The 26,911-nt window shown below is 44.0% G+C and overlaps 1 protein-coding gene across 1 annotated transcript; it reads left to right on the top strand.

The window, feature by feature from the left end:
* LOC123481140 (helicase with zinc finger domain 2-like) lies at positions 1-26,676 on the top strand. Its single transcript, XM_045220273.1, has 4 exons — positions 1-611; positions 793-979; positions 26,347-26,467; positions 26,612-26,676. The coding sequence occupies exons 1-4, from the start codon at positions 16-18 to the stop codon at positions 26,674-26,676; spliced, it is 969 nt and encodes a 322-aa protein (XP_045076208.1). The 5' UTR covers positions 1-15.
* Positions 26,677-26,911: the final 235 nt, after the last annotated feature.

Genomic DNA, 26,911 nt, shown 5'->3' with positions numbered 1-26,911 from the left:
AACCGGGATTACGCTATGACTACTAAAGAGAGAATTCAGCGCCAGTTCCCTGGCAAGTTCATGGAGCTCTGCGAAACCTGCTTCCATCGCAGTCCACGGCAGATCTCCTGTAAGGGCAACAACTTGAAGTGCAATTCCAGACACAGGCACATTTGGAAGGCAACTCTAGTTCTTTGTGACAAGCAAAATACACTGTTGTATGAGGAGGTCAGGCCGCTGCCCATCCTTCCCCACTTGAACATCCGCTCATGGCAGTACTGTAAGTATGTTGAGAAGGGTGAGCAATGCTGGCATGGCGCTCATCGATGCTGGTTTGCACACAGTGAGGTAGAGATGACCGTGTGGACAGCTGAGAGCCAGGAGGGGTTTGTTCGCTCTGAGCTGCTTCTGGCTGTACATAAACATCAGCCGGTGGCAGCAGCTTCTCTGTCTCTGACCCAGCACTACTGCAAAGCCTGCAGTCTATCGTTTTCTCAATGGGGATGTTACCAGAACCACCTCAACACGTTCAATCACATCAAAAGGACCAGCGAGTATAACAATGAGACAACGACTGAGTGGAAGTATCGAGACCCACCTCAAACCAACCAAGCCTACAAATTGTGTGAAAGGTACATTACACCCAGTCAGTATCACACAACACATACACTGAGTATACCAAACATTAGGTTCACCTTCCTAATATTGAGCTGATCCTATTAATCAGACACTTATAGTTGGATATCTAATGTGATTCATAATAACAGCAATTAACATTTCTAAAACATAAAATGTAATGTAATTTATCCATAGGAGGGCCTCTACATGTGAGCTTGGGAGCAACTGTGTTGATGCTCACTCAGCGGAAGAACTACAGGAGTGGCGCACAAGAGACAAGACTAATCGGAAGACAGTTATTGCTGCTGAAGAGCAGGGTTTACTTTCATACCAGGACAATCTACTGAGAGAGTACAGGGCTAGCATCAACAAGGCTGTTATTGTAAGGCCATTTCTATTAAATATACAGTGCCTTCGGAAAGTATTCAGACCCCTTGACTTTTTCCACCATTTTGTTACGTTACAGCCTTATTCTAAAATGGATTAAATAAATAAAAATCCTCAGCCATCTATACACCATACCACATAATGACAAAGCGAAAACAGTTTTTTATACATTTTTGCAAATGTATTAAAAATAAAAAACCGAAATACCTTTTTTACATAAGTATTCAGACCCTTTGCTATGTGACTTGAAATTGAGCTCAGGTGAATCCTGTTCCATTGATCATTCTTTAGATGTTTCTACAACTTGATTGGAGTCCACCTGTGGTAAATTCAATTGATTGGACATGATTTGGAAAGGCACACACCTGTCTATATAAGGTCCCACAGTTGACAGTGCATGTCAGAGCAAAAACCAAACCATGAGGTGAAAGGAATTGTCCGTAGAGCTCCGAGATAGGATTGTGCCGAGGCACAGAACTGGGGAAGGGTACCAAAAAATGTCTGCAGCATTGAAGGTCCCCATGAACACAGTGGCCTCCATCATGTGGCCTCCCAATGGTCACTCTGACAGAGCTCTAGAGTTCCTCTGTGGAGATGGGAGAACCTTCCAGAAGGACAACCATCTCTGCAGCACTCCCCCAATCAGGCCTTTATGGTAGAGTGGCCAGACGGAAGCCACTCCTCAGTAAAAGGCACATGACAGCCCGCTTGGAGTTTGCCAAAAAGGCACCTAAAGACACTCAGACCATGAGAAACAAGATTATTTGGTCTGATGAAACCAAGATTGAACTATTTGGCCTGAATGCCAAGCGTCATGTCTGAAGGAAACCTGGCACCATCCCTAAGGTGAAGCATGGTGGAGGCCGCATCATGCTGTGGGGATGTTTTTCACCGGCAGGGACTGGGAGAATAGTCAGGATTGAGGCAAAGATGAACGGAGCAAAGTACAGAGAGATCCTTGTTGAAAACCTGCTCCAGAGCGCTCAGGACCTCAGACTGGTGCAAAGGTTCCCCTTCCAACAGGACAACGACCCTAAGCACACAGCCAAGACAACGCAGGTGTGGCTTCAGGGACAGGTCTCTGAATGTCCTTGAGTGGCCCAACCAGAGACAGGACTTGAACCCGATCGAACATCTCTGGAGAGACCTGAAAATAGCTGTGCAGCAACGCTCCCCATCCAACCTGACAGGGCTTGAGAGGATCTGCAGAGAAGAATGGGAGAAACTCCCCAAATACAGGTGTGCCAAGCTTGTAGCGTCATACCCAAGAAGACTTGATGCTGTAATCGCTGCCAAAAGTGCTTCAACAAAGTACTGAGTAAAGGGTCATACTTATGTAAATGTATATATATTTTAATTTTTTTGCTTTGTCATTATGGGGTATTGTATGTAGATTGATAGGGAGGGGAGAAGAATTTAATCAATTTTAGAATAAGGCCAGTGGCGGCTGGCCGATAGAGGGCGCTAGGGCGCCGCCCCCTTAAATAAAATTATAAAAAAAAAATAATAATAATAATAATAATAATAATAAAAACATCAGTATGTCAATATTTGTGTGTTTGAAATATGGAATGCACACAGTAATATGTGTAAGATATGATAGAAAATCATATTCGCAACCTTTCCTCTGCCTGTCAAACGCCTCGTCAGCTCTGGGCGATACAGAAAGTGCCCCGAGGAGGCGGGTCTACGTAGCAGTTAAGCCAATTGCTAATTTAAGATATGAATGTATGACATAAAATGTAGCTAATCAGCGATTTTAATTCGAATCCAAGGAGGGCGATTATTTTATCGCCCCAAGCTCGCCCCTGATAAAATAAGGACCGGGCTCCAGTGGCGCCATTTTTACTAGACGACAATGGCGAACGCAAACGTTACTCCTCCAAGACCCAACCCTAACTCGGTGAAATCTCTCCTCCAAGATCCGTTTGAGAGGAGAACTTTGTCAGAGAAAGTTCGGGTGAAAGAGCTGGGCCCAGATCAACCTGACCTCTCAATCAGACAGCAGGCTACGAGAAAGGGAAGCAGTATATGCGCGAAGCTTCTCCCGTAGCTGGTACACCAGGAAGGCTTGGCTAGCTGGGTGCACTGATGCTAATGCTTTATTTTGCTTTCCGTGCTTGCTTTTTTAAAACGACGGGTCAGATTCAGCATGGACAGGTACCGGAGTGAGGGATATGAAGCACCTGTCAGAGAAGGTAAAGAAACATGAGAACACCAGGGCACACATGGACAACTCTGTAAAGCTAGCTGTATTAGGAAGGGTGAACATTGCTACGCAGCTGGATGACGGCCACAGGATTGCGGTGAGGAAACACAATGAGGAGGTGGATAAAAACAGGCACATTCTATCCAAAATTATCGATTGTGTGAAGTTCTGTGGGGCTTTTGAGTTGGCCTTGCGTGGGCACGAGGAGACTGACTCTCGGACAACCCCGGCATTTTCCGGGGGCTTAGTGGATTTTGTTGCCTCCCTCGACAGTGTGCTGGAGGAGCACCTGAAGACAGCTACCGTTTTTAAGGGCACGTCAAAGACGATACAGAACGAGCTGTTGGACTGTATGTTGTCAGTGCTTAAGGATTACATCCTGGAGGAAGTAAAGAGTGCTGATTTTATCGCCATTCAAGCTGACGAGGCGACTGACGCTTTCCACCCACTGCCAGTTGGTGCTTGTGATACGCTACATCGATGCTAAAAGTAACGTCCAAGAGCGTTTTCCGAGTTCATTTTGATCGAGAACGCAACCGCCGACACCATCGCTACAGCGCTGCTGGAGAGGCTCAGCACCATACTCTCACATGGACAAAAGGCCAAACTTATTGCCCAGGCTTACGACGGAGCAAGTGTGATGAGGGGAGCCACCGGCGGAGTGCAGCGTAAAATAGTGGATGTGTGCACGAAAATGCGCACTACGTCCACTGCTATGCACATCAGCTGAACCTCATCATGCAGCAGGCTACTTCACGCATCCCCAGGATCGGCACTTTCTTTTCCGACCTTGCAGGATTTTCTGCTTTCTTCTCCAGGTCTCCCAGCGCGAACCACCGTGCTTGACGAAGTGGTTGCGCATAGACTCCCCAGAGCCTCTACAACACGGTGGAACTTCCACAGTCGCGCTGTAAACACTGTGTACGAGTACAGGGATGACCTCCTAACGTGTTTCCAGACCATCAGAGACTCTGGGAACTTTGATGCCCCGACTGTCAGAGAGGCGGGGGCTTTGTGAGGATGCTCGAAGACGAGGCTTTCTGTTTTTTCCTGGCACTGTTCCACAAGATCATGCCAAATGTGGACATGCTTTTCAGCCAGCTGCAGAAGAGGAACATCGACCCTGTCTTCATTAAAGCACTTGTCCAGAGGTTCACAGAAAGCATGCTAACAATCAGGTAAATAACTATATTTACTATTGGCTGATAAAGATGCTGTTAGAAAGATGAATAGTTCACTTACAACAGTTTAAAAGCCTAAATGTGTCTGGTCATCAAAGTGAGTGATTATCATAGAGCCGTCACAATTATATTTGTTTTAGTATTTTAAAAGGAAAGAGAAGACATTTACATTACATTTTAGTCATTTAGCAGACGCTCTTATCCAGAGCGACTTACAGTTAAGAGTGCATAAATTTTTTCATACTGGCCCCCGTGGGAAAACGAACCCACAACCCTGGCGTTGCAAGCGCCATGCTCTACCAACTGAGCTACACGGGACCACATTAGTTTTGGCAAGATCTGAAAAAAGAAGTTGGTGGAGTGCAACCCTCAAACATTGAAGAATTACAGCAGTTTGCTGCTGAAGAATGGGCCAAATTGCCAGCAGAAAAGGTGCAGCAAGCTCATTGATGTCTACAATAAGCATATGTTGGCAGCTATCTTGGCCAAAAGCTGTGCAACCAAGTACTAGCTCCAGGGTGCCAATAATTTAGTCCATGACATTTGTCTATATTTTCTAAATTACAATTGTAAACTTAAGTTTACAGAAATATAATTAAAGGTGTGGAGACCCATTTTTTTCCTCTCAAATTTCAACTGATTTTAGAAGAAATAGGGAATTATTTAAGAAAAGCCCAAGGGTGCCAATATATTTGGACACAACTGTATGCCTTCAGTCTAATTGGAATGTATGGCAGTAGAGTTGTTTGTATTTCTCCCTAACCAAAATGGCTGCCATTAGGATACCATTCAGGATTTTTTTTCACCTGTGTTACCACGACAATCACGCCAAATGAGCATTGCATTTGTGTGCTCCTTCAGTGTGAATGCGCAAATTTGATATGGGTCACATGTAAAACTGATACATAATTGATACAGATATACGGTATGTTGCCTATATATTACTATATACCGGTATTGATGCACAGACCAGTTTGGGTTTTTTACTTTACCTTCTATAACGGTATTTCAATGTTTGGTTTGTTAAATGTGGTAATGCCACTCCGCCATGTGTAACGTCCGTTTTTCTAGTTTACTCCGCAATTTGGGTCGTCTCTCCCTCTCTCACCAAGTACCACCCCGTCACTCAAGGAGCGCAGTTGTTGTTACTCGACCACGAGAACAAGTGTTTGTCCAAAAGACACAATCAGACGTTGATAATAATGCAGGAAAGTACTACACAGTTTGTAATAATTATTCAGGTGTCCACCAGGTCAATTTCTAGAAGAGGCCTAGTTGTTATTGAAGATTAACTTTATTGCTAAGTGCACAGCAGAACAAAATTATGTTGCATCCTCTCACAAATGTAATAGAAAAAGGCTTTAAAACGTAATAACATCAGTTAATTATGTACATCACAGGTTAAAGCAGTTACTAGACATAGTTTGTGTGTATATACACACTATCTGTCTGTCTGTCTGTCTGTCTGTCTATATATATATATATATAAAGTCACTGGTTGTGTGTTGAGGGGGAATTACAGTGAGCTAAGAAGTCTGATTGCAAGTTATCAAATTAAACTTTATTTTTTGGACCCAGGGCCTCAATTCCCTCTTTGTGTGGGGACAGCGCATCTGACGAAAGCAGCAACAGCCCATCAAGCGACGGAGGATGCTGGGACCAGGAGAACAACAGAGGTTGGCTATAGAGGTAAGTTGTGATGTAATTGTCAGTGTTTCCCCATAGAACTTTTTCAGGCCTGGTAGTATGTAGCCAAAACCCTGAACAATCAGCACCTTGGTAATCATATACTTGAGTTGGACATAGGCATGTGTCAGTCAGGATCACTTGCATCAAAATAGCTTAATTGCAAATTAAAGCTGATGATGTATCTTTTACAGGTATGTGATACCATCCTGAGTCATGCCAAAGAGAGGTTCTCCTTCACCCAGCACCTCATCAGCGCAACACTATTGCACGGAGAGTTGTTCCCACAACACAGTGTGAAGTTCCCCGATACAGCGCTTGAAACAACCGTGGAGGCGTACCCCATGTTGAACAAGGCCAAGCTCAAAACCGAACTGTCCCTCATCTATGAGAACAGTGAGTTCAAGGCTTGTAGTGGTGCAGTGCCCCTGTACCAGTTCTTCATGGAGAACAACCTTCAGAGCACTTTCACAGAGACTGCCAGCCTCCTCAAGATCCTCATCACCACACCCATGACAACTGCTGAGTCAGAAAGGTGCTTCTCTACACTGAAAAGGATCAAGACCTTCCTGAGAAACAGCATGACACAGGATCGCCTGAACGCTCTGGCCATGCTCTCCATGGAGAAGAAACTTGTCAGGGACATTCCTGACTTTAATCAAAGGGTCATTGAGAGGTTTGCCACTCAGAAGGACAGACGGGCAAAATTCCTGTACAAATAAGATGACAGACACACACACACAGAGCAGCTCTGGCCGCATGTTTCTTTGTATATAGTTGACCTTAGCATAAAAAATCCAGTTATATATGGTACTCTAGAAAGTCTTAATAGTGTCTTTGCTAATATTAATGTATATATGTTGTTTTGTATCAATTAATTGTTGCAGTTCTGGAGCACATTAACAATTAGTCACATTTAGTATGATCATAAAATACTGTATGCTATTCTTCCAGTCAAAGGTTTGAGTTCATCCACTTGATATCCATTTCTATATTATACATCCTTTTATACAGTGTAAGATTTCCTATAAACTTTATAATAATTTCATGTTATTGTCCACTTTCCACTCTGTTCTGACAGCATGCCTGTTGCGTTGCCTGTTTACTACCAATGGTAAAAAGTTCACTTTAAATGCAAATGAAAGGCTTGGGTTTGTGTAATATGTTTTTGTGTAAGAATGCCTCAACTTTTTAATATTGGCATTAAATAATTACTGAATGTTTCACTGAGCACTGCTGTCCTGCAGTTTGTGTTAAAATATATCGCGATGGTTACAGGAAAAAAAAAGTATGGCACAGCCCCACCGAGAATATTTTTCACCAGCCGCCACTGTTTCTAATTGATAAGAATGGTGCTGGTATTGCAAACACGAGGACCTTTCTTCAGTTCGGCTTCTTGAAATAGGTCCAATGCCTTTAAAACAGCCTAATTTTATCAATTAAATTATGCAATAGAAGTCATACTTTAGATGAAATTGCGTGCACATCTGGGACAATCATTTTATAATTTTTCCAAATGTCCTGGACACATGTATGTAATTTTCCCTCCCCCTCATGTCTTCCCCATATGGTTTCTTCCTTCCAGCATGGTCTTCAACATGCGTGCGATCTCCTCGCACGAGAACACGTGAGGGAGCACACGCAGCCTGCCCCAGGGCAGCTGGACAGCAAATCAAATCAAATATTAGTCGTTAAGTACGCAGTTCACAGCAGGTATAAAAGGTGCAGCGAAATGCTTATGCGCTAGCTCGCTCAACAATGCAGTTAATCAATATCAATAATAACAGTAAAAGAGTCAAGTAAAATAGAAGTAAATAGAAGAGGTAGTAGTCATATAATAATGGACTGTATTTACACTATATTTACAAATATAAAGTGGGTAGTGACTTGGTCACGCAGTAGAATCAATCAAAACTAATTTCATTTGTCACATGCTTCGTAGACAACAGGTGTAGACTAACAGTAAAATGTTTACTAATGGGTCCTTTTACAACAATGCAGAGTTAAAGATAAGATTTTTAAAAATACATAAAAAAAAAAAATAGTGACACAAGGAATAAATACATAGTGAATAACGAATAAAAATAACGAGCAAAAATAACATAACATAGCTATATACTGTATTGGGAGTAGAAAACAACGTGCCTTCAGAAAGTATTCACACCCCTTGACTTTTTCCACATTTTGTTGTGTTACATACTTTTTTGTCACTGGCCTACCCACAATACCCCATAAAGTCAAAGCTGAAATGTCTTGAGTCAATAAGTATTAAACCCCTTTGTTATGGCAAGCCTAAATAAGTTCAGGAGTAGAAATGTGCTTAACAAGTCACATAATAAGTTGCATGTTCCCACAGTATGAAACAAAAAAAAATGTATGCACTCACTAACTGTAAGTCGCTCTGGATAAGAGCGTCTGCTAAAATGACTAAAATGTAAAAATACATGGACTCACTCTGTGTGCAATAATAGTGTTTAACATGATTTTTGAATGACTACCTCATCTCTGTACCCCACACATACAATTATCTGTAAGGTCCCTCAGTCGAGCAGTGAATTTCAAACACAGATTCAACCACAAAGACCAGGGAAGTTTTCCAATGCCTCGCAAAGAAGGCCACCTATTGGTAGATGGGTAAAAATAAAGCAGACATTGAATATCCCTTTGAACATGGTGAAGTTATTAATTACACTGGATGGTGTATCAATACTCACAGTCACTACAAAGATACAGGCGTCCTTCCTAACTCAGTTGCCGGAGAGGAAGGAAACTGCTCAGGGATTTCACCATGAGGCCAATGGTGACTTTGAAACAGTTATAGAGTTTAATGGCTGTGATAGGAGAAAACTGAGGATGGATCAACAACATTGTAATTACTCCACAATACTAACCTAATTCACAGAGTTAAAAAAGGAAGCCTGTGCAGAATAAAAATATTCCAAAACATGCATCCTGTTTGCAATAAGGCACTAAAGTAATACTGCAAAGAAATGTGGCAAAGCAATTAACTTTTTGTCCTGAATACAAAGTGTTATGTTTGGGGCATTACTGAGTACCACTCTCCATATTTTCAAGCATAGTGGTGGCTGCATCATGTTACGGGTATGCTTGTAATCATTAATGACGGAAGTTTTTCAGGATATTAAAAGAAACGGAATGGAGCTAAGCACAGGCAAAATCCTAGAAGAAAACCTGGTTCAGTCTGCTTTCCACCAGATACTGGGATATTACCTTTCAGCAGGACAATAACCTAAAACACAAGGCCAAGTCTACACTGGAGTTGCTTACCAAGAAGACAGTGAATGTTCCTGAGTGGCCAAGTTACAGTTTTGACTTAAATCTGCTTAAAAATCTATGGCAAGACTTGAAAATGGTTGTCTAGCAATGATCAACAACCAATTTGACAGAGCTTGAAGAATTTTGAAAATATAATGGGCAAATGTTGTACAATCCAGGTGTGCAAAGCTCTTAGAGACTTACCCAGAAAGACTCACAGCTGTAATTGCTGCCAAAGGTGATGCTAACATGTATTGACTCAGGGTTGTGAATACTTATGTAAATGAGATATTTCTGTATTTCACTTTCAATAAATTTGCTAAAATTTTTGAAAACATGTTTTCACTTTGTCATTATGGGATGTTGTGTGTAGACGGGTGAGAAAATATATATTGAATCCATTTTGAATTCAGGCTGTAACACAACAACAATTGGAATAAGTCAAGGGGTATGAATACTTTCTGAAAGCACTGTATATACAGGGAGTACCAGTACCGAGTCGATGTGCAGGGGGTACAACATATAGGTAGGGGTAAAGTGACTAGGCAACAGGATAGATAATAGACAGTAGCAGCAGCGTATTTAAATTTTTACATTTTAGTCATTTAGCAGACGTTCTTATCCAGAGCAACTTACAGTTAGTGAGTGCATACATTTTTTTTCATACTACGTATGTGGTGAGTGTGAAAGTGTGTCTGTGTGTGTCTGAGTGTGTGTGTGGTGTCAGTATGCATGTGTGTGCATGTTATATGTGTGTGTTGGGGTGTCAGTATAAGTATGTGTGAGTAGAGTCGAGTGTGTGTGCATAGTGAGTTAGTGCAAAAAAGGGTCAATGCAGGTAATCCGGGTAGCCATTTGATGAGCTATTTAGCAGTTTTGTTTAGAAGTCTTATGGCTTGGGGTTTGAAGCTGTTCAGGGTCCTGTTGGTTCCAGATTTTGTGCATTGGTACCGCTTTCCATGCGGTAGCAGAGAGAACAGTCTGTGGCTGGAGTTTTTGAAAATGTTTGGGCCATCTTCTGACACCACCTGCTATAGAGCTCCTGGATGGCAGTGATGTACAGTTGTGGTTAAACGCTTTTGAGAGTAGTATTGGTCTTCACAAAGTTCGCTGCTTCAGTGTTATGAGATATTTTTGTCAGATGTTACTATGGTATACTGAAGTATAATTACAAACATTCCATACGTGTCAAAGGCTTTTATTGACAATTACATTAAGTTTATGCAAAGAGTCAATATTTGCAGTGTTGACCCTTCTTTTTCAAGACTTCTGCAATCCGCCCTGGCATGCTGTCAATTAACTTCTGGGCCACATCCTGACTGATGGCAGCCCATTCTTGCATAGGTCTGGGGAGTTTCCTGGCCATGGACCCAACATTTCGATGTTTTGTTCCCCGAGCCACTTAGTTATCACTTTTGCCTTATGGCAAGGTGCTCCATCATGCTGGAAAATGCATTGGTCGTCACCAAACTGTTCTTGGATGGTTGGGAGAAGTTGCTCTCGGAGGATGTGTTGGTACCATTCTTTATTCATGGCTGTGTTCTTAGGCAAAATTGTGAGTGAGCCCACTCCCTTGGCTGAGAAGCAACCCCACACATGAATGGTCTCAGGATGCTTTACTGTTGGCATGACACAGGACTGATGGTAGCGCTCACCTTGTCTTCTCCGGACAAGGTGTTTTACGGATGCCCCAAACAATCGGAAAGGGGATTCAGCAGGGAAAATGACTTTACCCCAGTCCTCAGCAGTCCAATCCCTGTACCGTTTGCAGAATATCAGTCTGTCCCTGATGTTTTTTTCTGGAGAGAAGTGGCTTCTTTGTGGCTTCTCCTTTTAAAGCTTACAGTCTGTTATTCTAAATCAATCAGCATGACAGAGTGATCTCCAGCCTTGTCCTCGTCAACACTCTCACCTGTGTTAACCAGAGAATCACTGACATGATGGCAGCTGGTCCTTTTGTGGCAGGGCTGAAATGCAGTGGAAATGTTTTTTTGGGGATTAAATTCATTTTCATGGCAAAGAGGGACTTTGCAATTAATTGCAATTCATCTGATCACTCTTCATGACATTCTGGAGTATATGCAAATTGCCATCATCAAAACTGAGGCAGCAGACTTTGTGAAAATTAATATTTGTGTAATTCTCAAAAATGTTGACCACGACTGTACTGGGCCGTACACACTACCCTCTGTAGTGCCTTGCGGTCGGATGCCAAGCAGTTGCCATACCAAGCGGTGATGCAGCCAGTCAAGATGCTCTCGATGGTGCAGCTGTAGAACCTTTGAGGATCTGAGGGCCCATGCCAAATCTTTTCAGCCTCCTGAGGGGGAAGAGGCATTGTCGTGCCCTCTTCACGACTGTCTTGGTGTGTATTATAAGGGATCGGGGTTTGGCTGGATCTAGACAGAGTCTGACACTTCCCCGATCTACTGAGAGGGGGAGTCATCAGACTCGAGCTGTTTCACCTGAGTTCTGAGCACACCTGTCAGTAATTAGAGTAGGATATAAGGTGTGCTCAGAAGTTCAGTCGGTGCGAGGTATTGTTCCTTTGTGACTTGCTAAGCGTTTTGTTCAGAGAGAGAGAGAGAGAGAGAGTTTGTTTTTGATTACCAGTGTACCAGACCTGTGCTTCGTTTTTTGACTCCCCGTATTGCTTAATCTTCTGCTTGTCTATCCCAGTGATTACCGTATTCTGAACCTGTGCCCGTGCCCTCGACTCCGACTACGCCCGCTCCCTTGGTACCTCTGCCTGTCTCTGCCTTGCCCGGTTTTGACCACAGCTCGCCAGACCACGATTAAGCTATTCCCTTGTCTGTACTCTAATAAAGCATCGCAATTCTGCGATTGGATCTTACCACTCTGTCCGAGTATTCATTACATGTATGGACCATGATAGATCCTTAGTGATGTGGACAACGAGGAATTTGAAGCTCTCAACTCACTTCACTACAGCCACATCGATGTAAATGGGGGCGTGCTCGGCCCTCCGTTTCCTGTAGTCCACGATCAGCTCCTTTGTCTTACTGACATTGAGGGAGAAGTTGTTGTCCTGGCACAAAACTGCCAGGTCTCTAACCACCTCCCTATAGGTTGACTCATCGTCATTGGTGATCAGGCCTACCACCGTCGTGTCATTGGCAAACTTAATAATGGTGTTGGAGTCGGTACACATGGCCACGCAGTCGTGGGTGAACAGGGGAGTACAGGAGGGGACTAAGCTCGCACCCCTGAGAGTTCCCGTGTTGAAGGTCAGCATGGCAAATGTGTTGCCTACCCTCACCACCTGGGGGCGGCCTGTCAGGAAGTCCAGGAACCAGTTGTAGAGGGAGGTGTTTAGTCCCAGGGTCCTTAGCTTAGTGATGAGCTTTTAGGGCACTATGGTGAGTAAGACAATGTGAGCAAGACAAAAGAGCTGATCGTGGACTACAGGAGAAGTGGGTCCGAGCACGCCCCCATTCACATCGAAGGGGCAGGTCGAGAGCTTCAAGTTCCTTGGCGTCCACATCACTAACAAACTATCATGGTCCAAACACACCAAGACAGTCATTCCCCCCTCAGGAGACTTGGCATGGGTCCTCAGATCCTCAAAAAGTTATACAGCTGCACCATTGAGAGCATCCTGACTGGTTGCATCACCACTTGGTATGGCAACTGCTCGGCATCCGACCACAAGGCGCTACGGATGGTGGGCGTACAGCCCAGTACATCACTGGGGCCAATATTCCTGCCATCCAGGACCTCTATACCAGGCAGTGTCAGAGGAAGGCCTCAAAAAGTGTTAAAGACTCCAGCCACCCTAGTCAAATATTTTCTTACTTCCTCTTTGAAAAATTCTGCATTGTTGGTTAAGGGCTTGTAAGTAAGCATTTCACGGTAAGGTCTACACTGGTTGTATTCGGCGCGTGTGACAAATAACATTTGATTTGATTGTTTCCTCGCTTTCAACAGTTAAATAAGTTTATTGTCCTTCATTATCTTCATCATTGTAATGACATGCTTGAATAATATAGGACTAGAATAAGATGCAGACGGTTATCATTTCTCTTCATGAAGATAAATAACTGCTATAGCCTACCTCCATCGCGCATTCGCTCTTCTTTCAAACTCCCTGTGAGTTCTATTGGCTGTTGTATTTAACATTCAGGAAACAAGAGCTTGCATCCCTCTTCCAATAGTCTATTAGTATAAGAAATGTCCATCAAGCTGTTCTATTCTAGCTTTTCCTGGGACTCCAAGAGCTAGGGAGCGTTTTTTAAGGAGAGGCCAGTGAAGTGCAGGTGCGTATTGCGCAAGAGACAGAGGCTCTAAGTTAGAAGCTTAGCCTATGCATAACCGATCATTCATGAGCTATGTATATGGCTAATACTGCATTGAATTTATTACCTAAAGAGGTAGACTAGGACATTTATATATATATATATATATATACAGTGGGGAGAACAAGTATTTGATACACTGCCGATTTTGCAGGTTTTCCTACTTACAAAGCATGTAGAGGTCTGTAATTTTTATCATAGGTACACTTAAACTGTGAGAGACGGAATCTAAAACAAAAATACAGAAAATCACATTGTATGATTTTTAAGTAATTAATTTGCATTTTATTGCATGACATAAGTATTTGATCACCTACCAACCAGTAAGAATTCCGGCTCTCACAGACCTGTTAGTTTTTCTTTAAGAAGCCCTCCTGTTCTCCACTCATTACCTGTATTAACTGCACCTGTTTGAACTCGTTACCTGTATAAAAGACACCTGTCCACACACTCAATCAAACAGACTCCAACCTCTCCACAATGGCCAAGACCAGAGAGCTGTGTAAGGACATCAGGGATAAAATTGTAGACCTGCACAAGGCTGGGATGGGCTACGGGACAATAGGCAAGCAGCTTGGTGAGAAGGCAACAACTGTTGGCGCAATTATTAGAAAACGGAAGAAGTTCAAGATGACGGTCAATCACCCTCGATCTGGGGCTCCATGCAAGATCTCACCTCGTGGGGCATCAATGATCATGAGGAAGGTGAGGGATCAGCCCAGAACTACACGGCAGGACCTGGTCAATGACCTGAAGAGAGCTGGGACCACAGTCTCAAAGAAAACCATTAGTAACACACTACGCCGTCATGGATTAAAATCCTGCAGCGCACGCAAGGTCCCCCCTGCTCAAGCCAGCGCATGTCCAGGCCCGTCTGAAGTTTGCCAATGACCATCTGGATGATCCAGAGGAGGAATGGGAGAAGGTCATGTGGTCTGATGAGACAAAAAATTGAGCTTTTTGGTCTAAACTCCACTCACCGTGTTTGGAGGAAGAAGAAGGATGAGTACAACCCCAAGAACACCATCCCAACTGTGAAGCATGGAGGTGGAAACATCATTCTTTGGGGATGCTTTTCTGCAAAGGGGACAGGACGACTGCACCGTATTGAGGGGAGGATGGATGGGGCCATGTATCGCGAGATCTTGGCCAACAACCTCCTTCTCTCAGTAAGAGCATTGAAGATGGGTCGTGGCTGGGTCTTCCAGCATGACAACGACCCGAAACACACAGCCAGGGCAACTAAGGAGTGGCTCCGTAAGAAGCATCTCAAGGTCCTGGAGTGGCCTAGCCAGTCTCCAGACCTGAACCCAATAGAAAATATTTGGAGGGAGCTGAAAGTCCGTATTGCCCAGCGACAGCCCCGAAACCTGAAAGATCTGGAGAAGTTCTGTATGGAGGAGTGGGCCAAAATCCCTGCTGCAGTGTGTGCAAACCTGGTCAAGACCTACATGAAACGTATGATCTCTATAATTGCAAACAAAGGTTTCTGTACCAAATATTAAGTTCTGCTTTTCTGATGTATCAAATACTTATGTCATGCAATAAAATGCAAATTAATTACTTTAAAATCATACAATGTGATTTTCTGGATTTTTGTTTTAGATTCCGTCTCTCACCGTTGAAGTGTACCTATGATAATAATTACAGACCTCTACATGCTTTGTAAGTAGGAAAACCTGCAAAATCGACAGTGTATCAAATACTTGTTCTCCCCACTGTATATATATATATATATATATATCAATCTTGAACAGGATTATGCCTATCTATTTTGGATGCATTTATAATTGAATTGACAGAGAGAAAGACCGTTGAGAGAGTGCTGTTGTGCGTATTCGAGTGATATGCTGTTTTAAAACTTAGAAATGCATCTTTACAATGACAAAATAAGGTGAACCCCTGAAAGCCAGATGGAGATGGGTACATTTGACACGCACTGTACTTATATTACTGTAGCATAGGCTGTGCTGCAGCAAATGTAGTCTTACCTTTCACAAGAAAAAAAGTTACCATGATGAGATGTTACATGCATTGTGAGCTGTGCTCCATACTGAGATGTGCTGTCTGTCCCCACCCTGAGCCTTGATGATTCATCATGCAGACAGCAGAGAGTAGGCCATGGCCTGTAGAGAAGCCAGATTTAGACATTGCATGTAATTTAACCGTTCAATTTCATGTCATGGCTGTTCATATAAATAATGTATTATAATTTACCAGTTTCTTGCAGTTATTTATCCAGAGAAAAAGGCGTGGGTTTGGGCGGAACATCTCTGTAAATCTCAATAACCTGGTTCCTGGCTATTCAACCCTAGTTCAGTCCCAGGGACCTTAGCTTAGTGGTGAGGTCACTATGGTGTTGAACGCTGGGCTGTAGTCAATGAACAGCATTCTCATGTAGGTGTTCCTTTTGTTCAAGTGGGAATTGGCAATGTGGAGTGCAATAGAGATTGCGTCATCTGTGGATCTGTTGGGGCGGGATGCGATTTGGAGTGGGTCCAGGGTGTCTGGAATGCACAGGAGGTTGGTGGCACCTTAATTGGGAAGGACGAGCTTGTGGTAATGGCTGGAGCGGAATTGGTGGAATGGTATCAAATACATCAAACACACAGTTTCCATGGGTTTGATGCCATTCCATTTCATCCATTTCAGACCTTAATTATGAGCCGTCCTACCCTCAGCAGCCTCCACTGCTGGAAGGATGGTATTAATGTGAACCATGACTTTCAAAGCATTTCATGACTACAGATGTGAGTGCTACGGGGCGATAGTCATTTAGACATGTTACCTTGGCATTCTTCTTAGCTACTTTCTGTTTGAGTTTTTGCTTGTAAGTAGGAATCAGGAGGATAGAGTTATGGTCAGATTTGCCAAATATAATAGAACAGCAGAGTTGACTGTGTGTGTGTGTGTGTGTGAGAGAGAGAGAGAGTTCTGAGTGCGTGTGTGTGCTTGTATGTGTGTGTGTTTATGAGGGTTTGTGTGTGTATGTGTGTGTGTACGTTTGTGTGTACGTTTGTGTGTAAGGGTTGGATGCATGTGTGGGTAGTCAGTGAAAATAGTCTCTAAGGTGCAGATAGTCTCTAAGGTGCAGGTCTGTGCAGGGAGACGGTTAGCTGTTCAGCAGTCTGATGGCCTGGTGGTAGAAGCTGTCTCAGAGCCTGTTGGTCCGAGACCCGATGCTCCAGTACCGCTTGCCAGTGAGCACCCATAAAGATAGATAGAGGACTCTTGTGCCCAAAAGCCAGTTTTAGCATGGGCAGCGCCATTGAGGACTTTCACCATTTTTAAGTAGTCAACTGGATGGGACTTCTTATGGGTTAATGAAGGATCACATAATTCCATCCAGGTCATCAGGAGGGATCAGCCAATTAATTTACACTGATGCACACACCCACACAGATACATACACACACACGTGTGTAAATATTGGACTATAAATTGTGCCTTCCTATATTATACTTATGCTAAAATGTTTATTCTAGTCTACTAAGCCATTTACTTCATGTTCGTATTCTTATATTCTATTATTTATTGTTGTTGCATTATAGAGAAGGAACCTGCAAATAAGCATTTCATTGCAATGAGGTGTGTTTGTCAAGGGCTACAAAAAAACTGTGTACTATTGGGGGAACTCGAGGACCCAGGTTGGGAAACACTGGTGTATACACTGTGTATCCTAATAAAACTTGAAACTTGAATTATACTCCTGAGCAAACATTCCATAACTGCAGGTGGCACTACATCACCAACCTTGGCTTTATACCTGTACAAACAACACACTCCAGGTGGCAGTATGCACCCTTCCACGTTGTTTACATTTCCTTTTAAATTTACGTCATTTAGCAGACGCTCTTATCCAGAGCGACTTACAAATTGGTGCATTCACCTTATAGCCAGTGGGAGGTGGGGTGGGGTAAGGGGGGGTAGAAGGATTACTTTATCCTATCCTAGGTATTCCTTAAAGAGGTGGGGTTTCAAGTGTCTCCGGAAGGTGGTGAGTGACTCCGCTGTCCTGGCGTCGTGAGGGAGCTTGTTCCACCATTGGGGTGCCAGAGCAGCGAACAGTTTTGACTGGGCTGAGCGGGAACTGTGCTTCCGCGCAGAGGTAGGGGGCCAGCAGGCCAGAGGTGGATGAACACAATGCCCTCGTTTGGGTGTAGGGACTGATCAGAGCCTGAAGGTACGGAGGTGCCGTTCCCCTCACAGCTCCGTGAGGCAAGCACCATGGTCTTGTAGCAGATGCGAGCTTCAACTGGAAGCCAGTGGAGTGTGCGGAGGAGCGGGGTGACAAGAGAGAACTTGGGAAGGTTGAACACCAGACGGGCTGCAGCATTCTGGATGAGTTGTAGGGGTTTAATGGCACAGGCAGGGAGCCCAGCCAACAGCGAGTTGCAGTAATCCAGACGGGAGATGACAAGTGCCTGGATTAGGACCTGTGCCGCTTCCTGTGTAAGGCAGGGTCGTACTCTTCTGAATGTTGAGAGCATGAACCTACAGGATCGGGTCACCGCCTTGATGTTAGCGGAGAACGACAGGGTGTTGGCCAGGGTCACGCCAAGGCTCTTTGCACTCTGGGAGGAGGACACAACGGAGTTGTCAACCGTGATGGCGAGATCATGGAACGGGCAGTCCTTCCCCGGGAGGAAGAGCAGCTCCGTCTTGCCGAGGTTCAGCTTGAGGTGGTGATCCGTCATCCACACTGATATGTCTGCCAGACATGCAGAGATGCGATTCGCCACCTGGTTATCAGAAGGGGAAAGGAGAAGATTAGTTGTGTGTCGTCTGCGTAGCAATGATAGGAGCGGCCATGTGAGGATATGACAGAGCCAAGTGACTTGGTGTATAGCGAGAATAGGAGAGGGCCTAGAACTGAGCCCTGGGGGACACCAGTGGTGAGAGCACGTGGTGCGGAGACAGATTCTCGCCACGCCACTTGGTAGGAGCGACCGGTCAGGTAGGACGCAATCCAAGAGTGAGCCGCGCCGGAGATGCCCAGCTCGGAGAGGGTGGAGAGGAGGATCTGATGGTTCACAGTATCAAAGGCAGCAGACAGGTCTAGAAGGACAAGAGCAGAGGAGAGAGAGTTAACTTTAGCAGTGCGGAGAGCCTCCGTGACACAGAGAAGAGCAGTCTCAGTTGAATGACCAGTCTTGAAACCTGACTGGTTTGGATCAAGAAGGTAATTCTGAGAGAGATAGCAAGAGAGTTGGCTAAAGACGGCACGCTTTACCAACTCATAGAAGTAGTAGAATAAGAAAAATTGACTAATTCAAATGGAGATGGTAGAACCCCACAGTGGAGGTGTCATAATACCCATAAAACCTAACGGTCAAACAGGGAAATGGTTCCAATAGTTTTTCCACCATTCATTTTTCCCATAGAGAATTTTAGAAATGCTTAAAATAAGTGCTGTGTTTCGTGTAGGGTAAATCTCTCTCGGACAAGGTGACTTTTATCAATATATTCGGCTCTATTTACTCTCAGATTCGAAAATGCAAATTAGCATCAAAGTAGACATCATGCAAGACTACAAATCCCTGCAAGCTCCTGCACGTCATCTCTAGCTGACACCTTGTATTGGGTCAATTTAAAACTTGCAGGGATTTGTAGACAGTTCACAGAATTGTCAATTTAAAGAAATGTTGCCAATTTATTCATTACTAAATTTAGCTAACATTAGATAGTTAATTCAGATTCGTACATTTGCCTCAATTGGGTAGTCTCATCCAGATCATCATGGCATTTGTAGTTCTTTATGATAGCCACATTAGCAGCTAATTATCATTTCATTTTTTGGGGGGTAAATACAGACTAATATTTTGATAAAAGTCACCTTGTCCTAGAGAGATTTCCACAGTTATCAAAACGTCAAGCCAGAGTAGGCTCTACACGAAACACAGACCTTATTGTAAGTGTTTCTAAAATCCCCCTATGGGAAAAATTAATTGTGTAAAAACGATTGGAACCATTTCCCTTGTTTGACCTCTAGGTTTTATGGGTATTATGACTCACACTGTGGTACTCTATGGCACTGCCCATGCTCTCACAGACTCCATAATGGGACAGATACAATGTTGCATCCTCTAACTATATCTACAGTTGAAGTCGGAAGTTTACACACACCTTAGCCAAATACATTTAAACTCCGTTTTTCACTATTCCTGACATTTAATCCTAGTAAGAATTCCCTGTCTTAGGTCAGTTAGGATCACCACTTTATTTTAAGAATGTGAAATGTCAGAATAATGGTAGAGAGAATAATTAATTTCAGCTTTTATTTCTTTCATCACATTCCCAGTGGGTCAGAATATTAGTATTTGGTAGCATTGCCTTTAAATTGTATAACTTGGGTCAAACGTTTCGGGTAGCCTTCCACAAGCTTCCCACAATAAGTTGGGTGAATTTTGGCCCATTCCTCCTTACAGAGCTGGTGTAACTGAGTCAGGTTTGTAAGCCTTGCTCACACATGCTTTTTCATTTCTTCCCACAAATGTTCCTAAAGGATTGAGGTCAGGGCTTTGTGATGGCCACTCCAATACCTTGACTTTGTTGTTCTTAAGCCATTTTGCCACAACTTTGGAAGTATACTTGGGGTCATTGTCCATTTGGAAGACCCATTTCGACCAAGCTTTAACTTCCTGACTTATGTCTTGAGATGTTGCTTCAATATATCCACATAATTTCCTTCCTCATCATGCCATCTATTTTGTGAAGTGCACCAGTCCCTCCTGCAGCAAAGCACCCCCACAGCATGATGCTGCCATGCCGTGCTTCACGGTTGGGATGGTTTTCTTCGGCTTCTGCAAGTTGCCCCCTTTTCCTCCAAACATAACGATGGTCATTATGGCCAAACAGTTCTATTTTTTGTTTCATTAGAGGACATTTCTCCAAAAAGTACGATCTTTGTCACCATGTGCAGTTGCAAACCGTAGTCTGGCTTTTTTATGGCGGTTTTGGAGCAGTGGCTTCTTCCTTGCTGGAGCGGCCTTTCAGGTTATGTCGATATAGGACTCGTTTTACTGTGGATATAGATACGTTTGTACCTGTTTCCTCCAGCATCTTCACAAGGTCCTTTGCTGTTGTTCTGGGATTGATTTGCACTTTTCGCAGACCAAAGCACGTTCATCTCTAGGAGACAGAACGCATCTCCCCTTCCTGAGCGGTATGATGGCTGCGTGGTGCCATTGTCAGGGGCTGATGTGGATGTGGTGTTGGAGTCAGGCGCAGGACACAGAGGCTTAGGTCCAACAGACTTTACTTGGAGAAACACGTCAATACAAAGTAACGGGCCTCAAAACCAACGGAGGCGAGCGATTACGCAAAACAGTGCGCAAATGCACAAAATACTAAAGGATACGCAAATAGTGCGTCCGACTCTAAATACAAGAGCAAAATACAAAGCACCAACGGACAGGCGGAACAATTGGCACACAACTAACTACAAACAAAACGAGAAACTTATAGGGGACATAATGAACACTAAATGGAAACAGGTGTACAAGGAAGACAAAACCAAACAAACATCGATAACATTCAACGGTGGCAGCTAGTACTCCGGGGGACGACGAACGCCAAAGCCTGCCCGAGCAAGGAGGAGGAGCAGCCTCGGCCGAATCCGTAACAGCCATGGTGTTTATACTTGCGTACTATTGTTTGTACAGATGAACGTGGTACCTTCAGCGTTTTGAAATTGCTCCCAAGGATGAACCAGACTTGTGGGGGTCTACAAATTTTTTTTCCTGAGGTCTTGGCTGATTTCTTTTTTATTTTCCCATGATGTCAAGCAAAGAGTCCCTGAGTTTAGGTAGGCCTTGAAATACATCCACAGGTACACCTCTAATTGACTCAAATGAGCCTATCCGAAGCTTCTAAAGCCATGACATAATTTCCTGGAATTTTCCAAGCTGTTTTTAAGGCATAGTCAACTTAGTGTATGTAAACTTCTACCCACTGGAATTGTGATACAGTAAATTAGAAGTGAAATAATCTGTCTGTAAACAATTGCTGGAAAAAGTACTTGTGTCATGCACAAAGTAGATGTCCTAACCGACTTGCCAAAACTATAGTTTGTTAGCAAGAAATTTGTGGAGTGGTTGAAAAATGAGTTTTAATGACTCCAACTGTAAATGACTCCAACTGTAAACTTCCGACTCAACTGTATGTGTGCAACACAGTCCACAAAAGGAACAAGACAGGCAGTGTTAAAAAAGGAACATACATACATTTTGCACATTCCTCAGAGGAAAGTGGGAATGAAGTATTATTGCGTAAAATGCGCATGGTCGTTTGGGGATAATTATTGCAGAGCTACTGTCTTTGCCGTCTCTTATCTTTCAATTAGGTTCCATATTATGGCTATATGTTCTTTATATGAGTGCCTTGGTAAATGGCAGGGACCGTCAAAGGAATATATTTAATGAGTCTTTCATTTGTTATGATACAGAAATAATAGGCTATTTTGGAAACACTGTTTTGAAAACCTTGACAACTTTTTTCATTTTTTAAATATATATTTTTAAGTAATTTGAAATAAAATACAGTACAACATCTATTAGTACGCTTTGCGCTCCAATCAAGTCATTCAATCTTATTTGTGACCCGCCTATGCGGCAAATTCAGGTTCTCTGAAGCTTATAGTTAGTCCTACACTCTTAGAAAAAAGGTGCTATCTAGAACCTAAAAGGGTTATTTGGCTGTCCCCATAGAATAACTCTTTGAAGAAGCCTTTTTGGTTCGGAGAACTCATTTTTGGATCCATGTAGAACCCTTTCCACAAAGGGTTCTATTTGGAACCCAAAAGGGTTCTACCTGGAACCAAAAAGGGTTCTACCTGGAACCAAAAAGGGTTCTTGTATTGTATTGTTGTATGTTTTAATTCTGTAATGTATTGATTGTTGCTGCCTTCTTGGCCAGGTCTCCCTTGAAAAGAGACTATGGGTCTCAATGGGCTTTTCCTGGTTAAAAAAGAAATGAGTAAACCCATCCCATTTCCCATGTCTGCAATAACTCATGTGGGTTGCCTTATACCCTTCTGACATCAGCCTCTATAAAAACAAATATAAGATGTCCACAGATGACCACAACCCTCCACCCTGATGAGTCTCTGGTGAGAGAATGTCTCGGGGTGAAACAAGAATCAAACCCCAAACTCATAAAATAGGAACAAACTAGCCATTGTTCCCAGAATAAGGATGCATTTATTTGAACTGGACCTATTTTTGGTAGAATTTCAATTCTCATAACATTGTTCCTGAAATCACTAGTTATTGAGTAGTTATTAGAAATATGCTAAATGATGATACAAAGCAACGTAGCCTACATTTGTTGCACTCAACATTGCAAATTATTTTGATTGTAGACTGGCCTGGAGTTCAGAGGCATCTATTCTTGTCCACTATACTGATTTGTGTTCTAGCTCCCAATTGGACAGATATACAAATGCTAAAATATCATTAGTCTTCAAATATATCCTAATTAAATATGACTCATTAATTTTTTTGTACATCATACAGATCCATCTTCGACTTGGGTATAATAAGATTTGCTTTGTTGTTCAACTCACCAACCGAGATGGTAGCTTTGTTGTTCAACTCACCAACCGAGATGGTAGCTTTGTTGTTCCACTTACCAACCGAGGTGGTAGCTTTGTTGTTCAACTCACTTAACCGAGATGGTAGCTTTGTTGTTCAACTCACCAACCGAGATGAGTAGCTTTGTTGTTCAACTCACCAACCGAGATGGTAGCTTTGTTGCCACTCACCAACCGAGATGGTAGCTTTGTTGTTCAACTCACCAACCGAGGATGGTAGCTTTGTTGTTCCACTTACCAACCGAGATGGTAGCTTTGTTGTTCCACTTACCAACCGAGATGGTAGCCTACTTATTGGGTCTTGATGCCCCCCTGTGTACTTCAAAAGAACTGCATCCACGCATCCAGAGGAACCACAGTCACCATAGTCATCCCAGTCACCCCAGTCAGTTCATTGTAAATTGAACGTGTCTAAACTGAGCCGTATAATAAGAGTCTGGTAGCAGCAGTTGTGATGTGTGTAGCCTGGAATGTATGTGTGTGTGTGTGAGTGTGTGCATGAGTGAGTGCATGTGTGCTAAAGTGTGGAGAATCAGTGCAGGTGGTCAGTCCAGTTCAACAGTGTTCAACAGTCTGATGGCTTGTAGATAGAAACTGTCTCTGAGCCTGTTGGTATTGGACCTCATGCTCCCGGATACCATCTGCCTGATGGTAAGGGAGTGAACAGCTCGTGGCTGGGTTGTGTTGGGTCCTTGATGATGCTGCGGACCCCTCAGGCAACACGTTAGAGTAGATGTCCTGGATGGTGGGAGCACGGTCCCAGTGATGTCCTGGATGGTGGGAGCACGGTCCCAGTGATGTCCTGGATGGGTGGGAGCACGGTCCCAGTGATGTCCTGGATGGGTGGGAGCACGGTCCCAGTGATGTCCTGGATGGGTGGGAGCACGGTCCCAGGGATGTCCTGGATGGGTGGGAGCACGGTCCAGTGATGTCTGGATGGGTGGGAGCACGGTCCCAGTGATGTCTGGATGGGTGGGAGAACGGTCCCAGTGATGTACTGGGCCGTCTTCACCACCCACTGGAGGGGCTTGCAGTCATGGACGGAGCAACTTCCTGTACCAAGCCGTGATAACCGATCAGGACGCTCTCAGTGACTCTCTCTACTGCAGTCCCGTTGATGTGGATCAGGGCATGTTCCCTCCTCTGCTTCCTGAAGTCAACAATCAACTCCTTTGTTATTCTGAAGTTGAGTGAGAGGTTGTTGTCATGACACCACAATTCCAGTTCACTCACCTCCCCCTATAGGCTGACTCGCTTGTTGTTTATCTGGCCTACACCGTGGGTTTCATTCAGCGAACTTGATGATGGAATTGTTGTCGTGCAAAGCCACGCAGTTATGGGTGAACAGGGAGTAAAGCAGAGGACTGAGGACACACTTCCTGGGGGGCCCCTGTGTTAAAAGTCAGAGTGGAGGAGATGTTGTTGCCAATCCTCCCAGCCTGTGGTCTACCCGTCAGGAAGTCCAGGGTCCAGTTGCAGAGGGTGGTGTCCAGACCCAGGGCTCTGAGCTAGGTGTTGAGCTTGGAGGGAACAATAGTGTTGAATGCTGAACTGTATACTCTTAGAAAAAAGGTGCTATCTAGAACCTTAAAGAGTTTTTCAGCTGTCCCCATAGGAGAACCCTTTGAAGAACCATTTTTGGTTCCAGGTAGAACCCTTTCGGTTCTATGTAGAACTCTTTCTACAGAGGGTTCTACAGGAACCCAAACGGGTTCTACCTGGAACCAAAAGGGTTCTTAAAAAGGGTTATCCAATGGGGGACAGCCAAATAACCCTTTTTTTCTAAGAGTGTAATCAATGAACAGCATTCTCACATTTTATTTTTACTTTATTTAACTAGGTAAGTCAGTTAAGAACAAATTCGTATTTAATGACGGCTTCACCGGCCAAACCCGGACGACGCTGGGCCAATTGTGCGCCGCCCTATGGGACTCCCAATCACGGCCGGGTTGTGATACAGCCTGGAATCGAACCAGGGGGTCTGTAGTGACGCCTCAAGCACTGAGATGCAGTGCCTAAGACCCGGGAGCCCGAGTGACAAGAGCCACGTGTTCCTCTTGTCCAGATGTGTTACGGCCGTGTTAATAGTGATGGATATGGCATCTTCAGTGGATCTGTTGGAGTGGTAGGCAGATTGGAGTTGGTCCAGTGTGCCTGACATACTGGCCTTGATGTTGGCCACGACCAGCCTCTCTAAGCACTTCATGATGACCGAGGTGAGCGCGGCGGGCGATAGTCATTTGGGCATGTCACGACTGCCAGTGAGAGCCAGGCGGAAGAGCTGAAGAGAGAGAATGCAGGTATGGTATGGATATGAAAGTATAAAATTAGGGTTTTATTGATCATTTGGTCAGTGCTAGACATTTTTTTCTTATATTTTATTAATCAGTCGGACTGCCAGAAGGTGAAGCGTGATTCATCACTCCAGAGAACGCGTTTCCACTGCTCCAGGAGTCCAATGGCGGCAAGCTTTTCACCACTCCAGCCGACGCTTGGCATTGCGATCGTGAACTTAGGCTTGCGTGCGGGCTGCTCGCCATGGAAACCCATTTCATGAAGCTCCCGACGAACAGTTCTTGTGCTAATATGCTTCCAGAGGCAGTTTGGAAATCGATGGTGAGTGTTGCAACCGAGGACAGACGATTTTTACGCTCTACGCACTTCAGCACTCGGCGGTCCTGTTCCAAGGTCTTGTGTGGCCTACCACTTCGGCTGAGCCGTTGTTGCTCTTAGACGTTCCACTCCCATAACAGCACTTACAGTTGACCAGGGCAGCTCTAGCTGGGCAGAGATTTGATGAACTGACTTAGTTGGAAAGGTGGCATCCTAAGACGGTGCCATGTTGAAAGTCAGTGAGCTCTTCAGTAAGGTCATTCTACTGCCAATGTTTGTCTATGGAGATTGCATGACTGTGTGCTCGAGTTTATACACCTGTCAGCAATGGGTGTAGCGAAATAGCCGCATCCACTAATTTGAAGGGGTGTCCACATACTTTTGTATATGTAGTGTAGTTGTGAAATGTTTAGCCCTAGGGGATGGCATGTAACAGTACAGTGTGTTGGATAACAAAAATATGTGTCACTCCCCCCTGTGTTCACAGAGAGGCCAAAGGTGGCATTCTCTGCTGGTTTAGGTATTAATGTTGGACCCTTCAGTACTGACACCACTCTGGTCTACCACAAAGTCCTCACCAACATAAGCCAAGCCTACAGTCCAATTACAGGTACTGATCACACACCAATCAATATAATAGAACACAAGTGTCCACAGGGGCCAGCTATAGAGTCCACCATCACTATAAGATGCTGCTCCAATGTCTATGAGAGATGGACAGTGTTGATCTCACCCTGCCTTTCCTCTGATGCAGGTATCGTCACAGCACCAGTGAGAGGAGTCTACTTCTTCAGATTCAGTGCCATGGACAAGCGCTAATCGCAATACCTGAGCGTACGCTTGTTCAAGAATGACCAGAGTATAATGTGGCCTCATCAGTGGAATAGTCACGGAAATGTTGAGAGTGTATGCAAAGGAGTGATTCTAGAGCTGAAGAGGGAGACTTGGTCTTCATGCGCCTTCCTCAAGCTTCAGTCTCTATGGTGATAGCGATAATGGCTGTTTATTCAGTTGTTTCTTGCTCTTCCCTATGTGAGGGGGGAACGCCATAAAC

This window comes from Coregonus clupeaformis, unplaced genomic scaffold (assembly GCF_020615455.1).
Source record: "Coregonus clupeaformis isolate EN_2021a unplaced genomic scaffold, ASM2061545v1 scaf3479, whole genome shotgun sequence".
Lineage (NCBI taxonomy): Eukaryota > Metazoa > Chordata > Actinopteri > Salmoniformes > Salmonidae > Coregonus > Coregonus clupeaformis.
The sequence above is the reverse complement of the archived record's forward strand: the minus strand, read 5'-3'. Positions and strand labels throughout refer to the sequence as shown.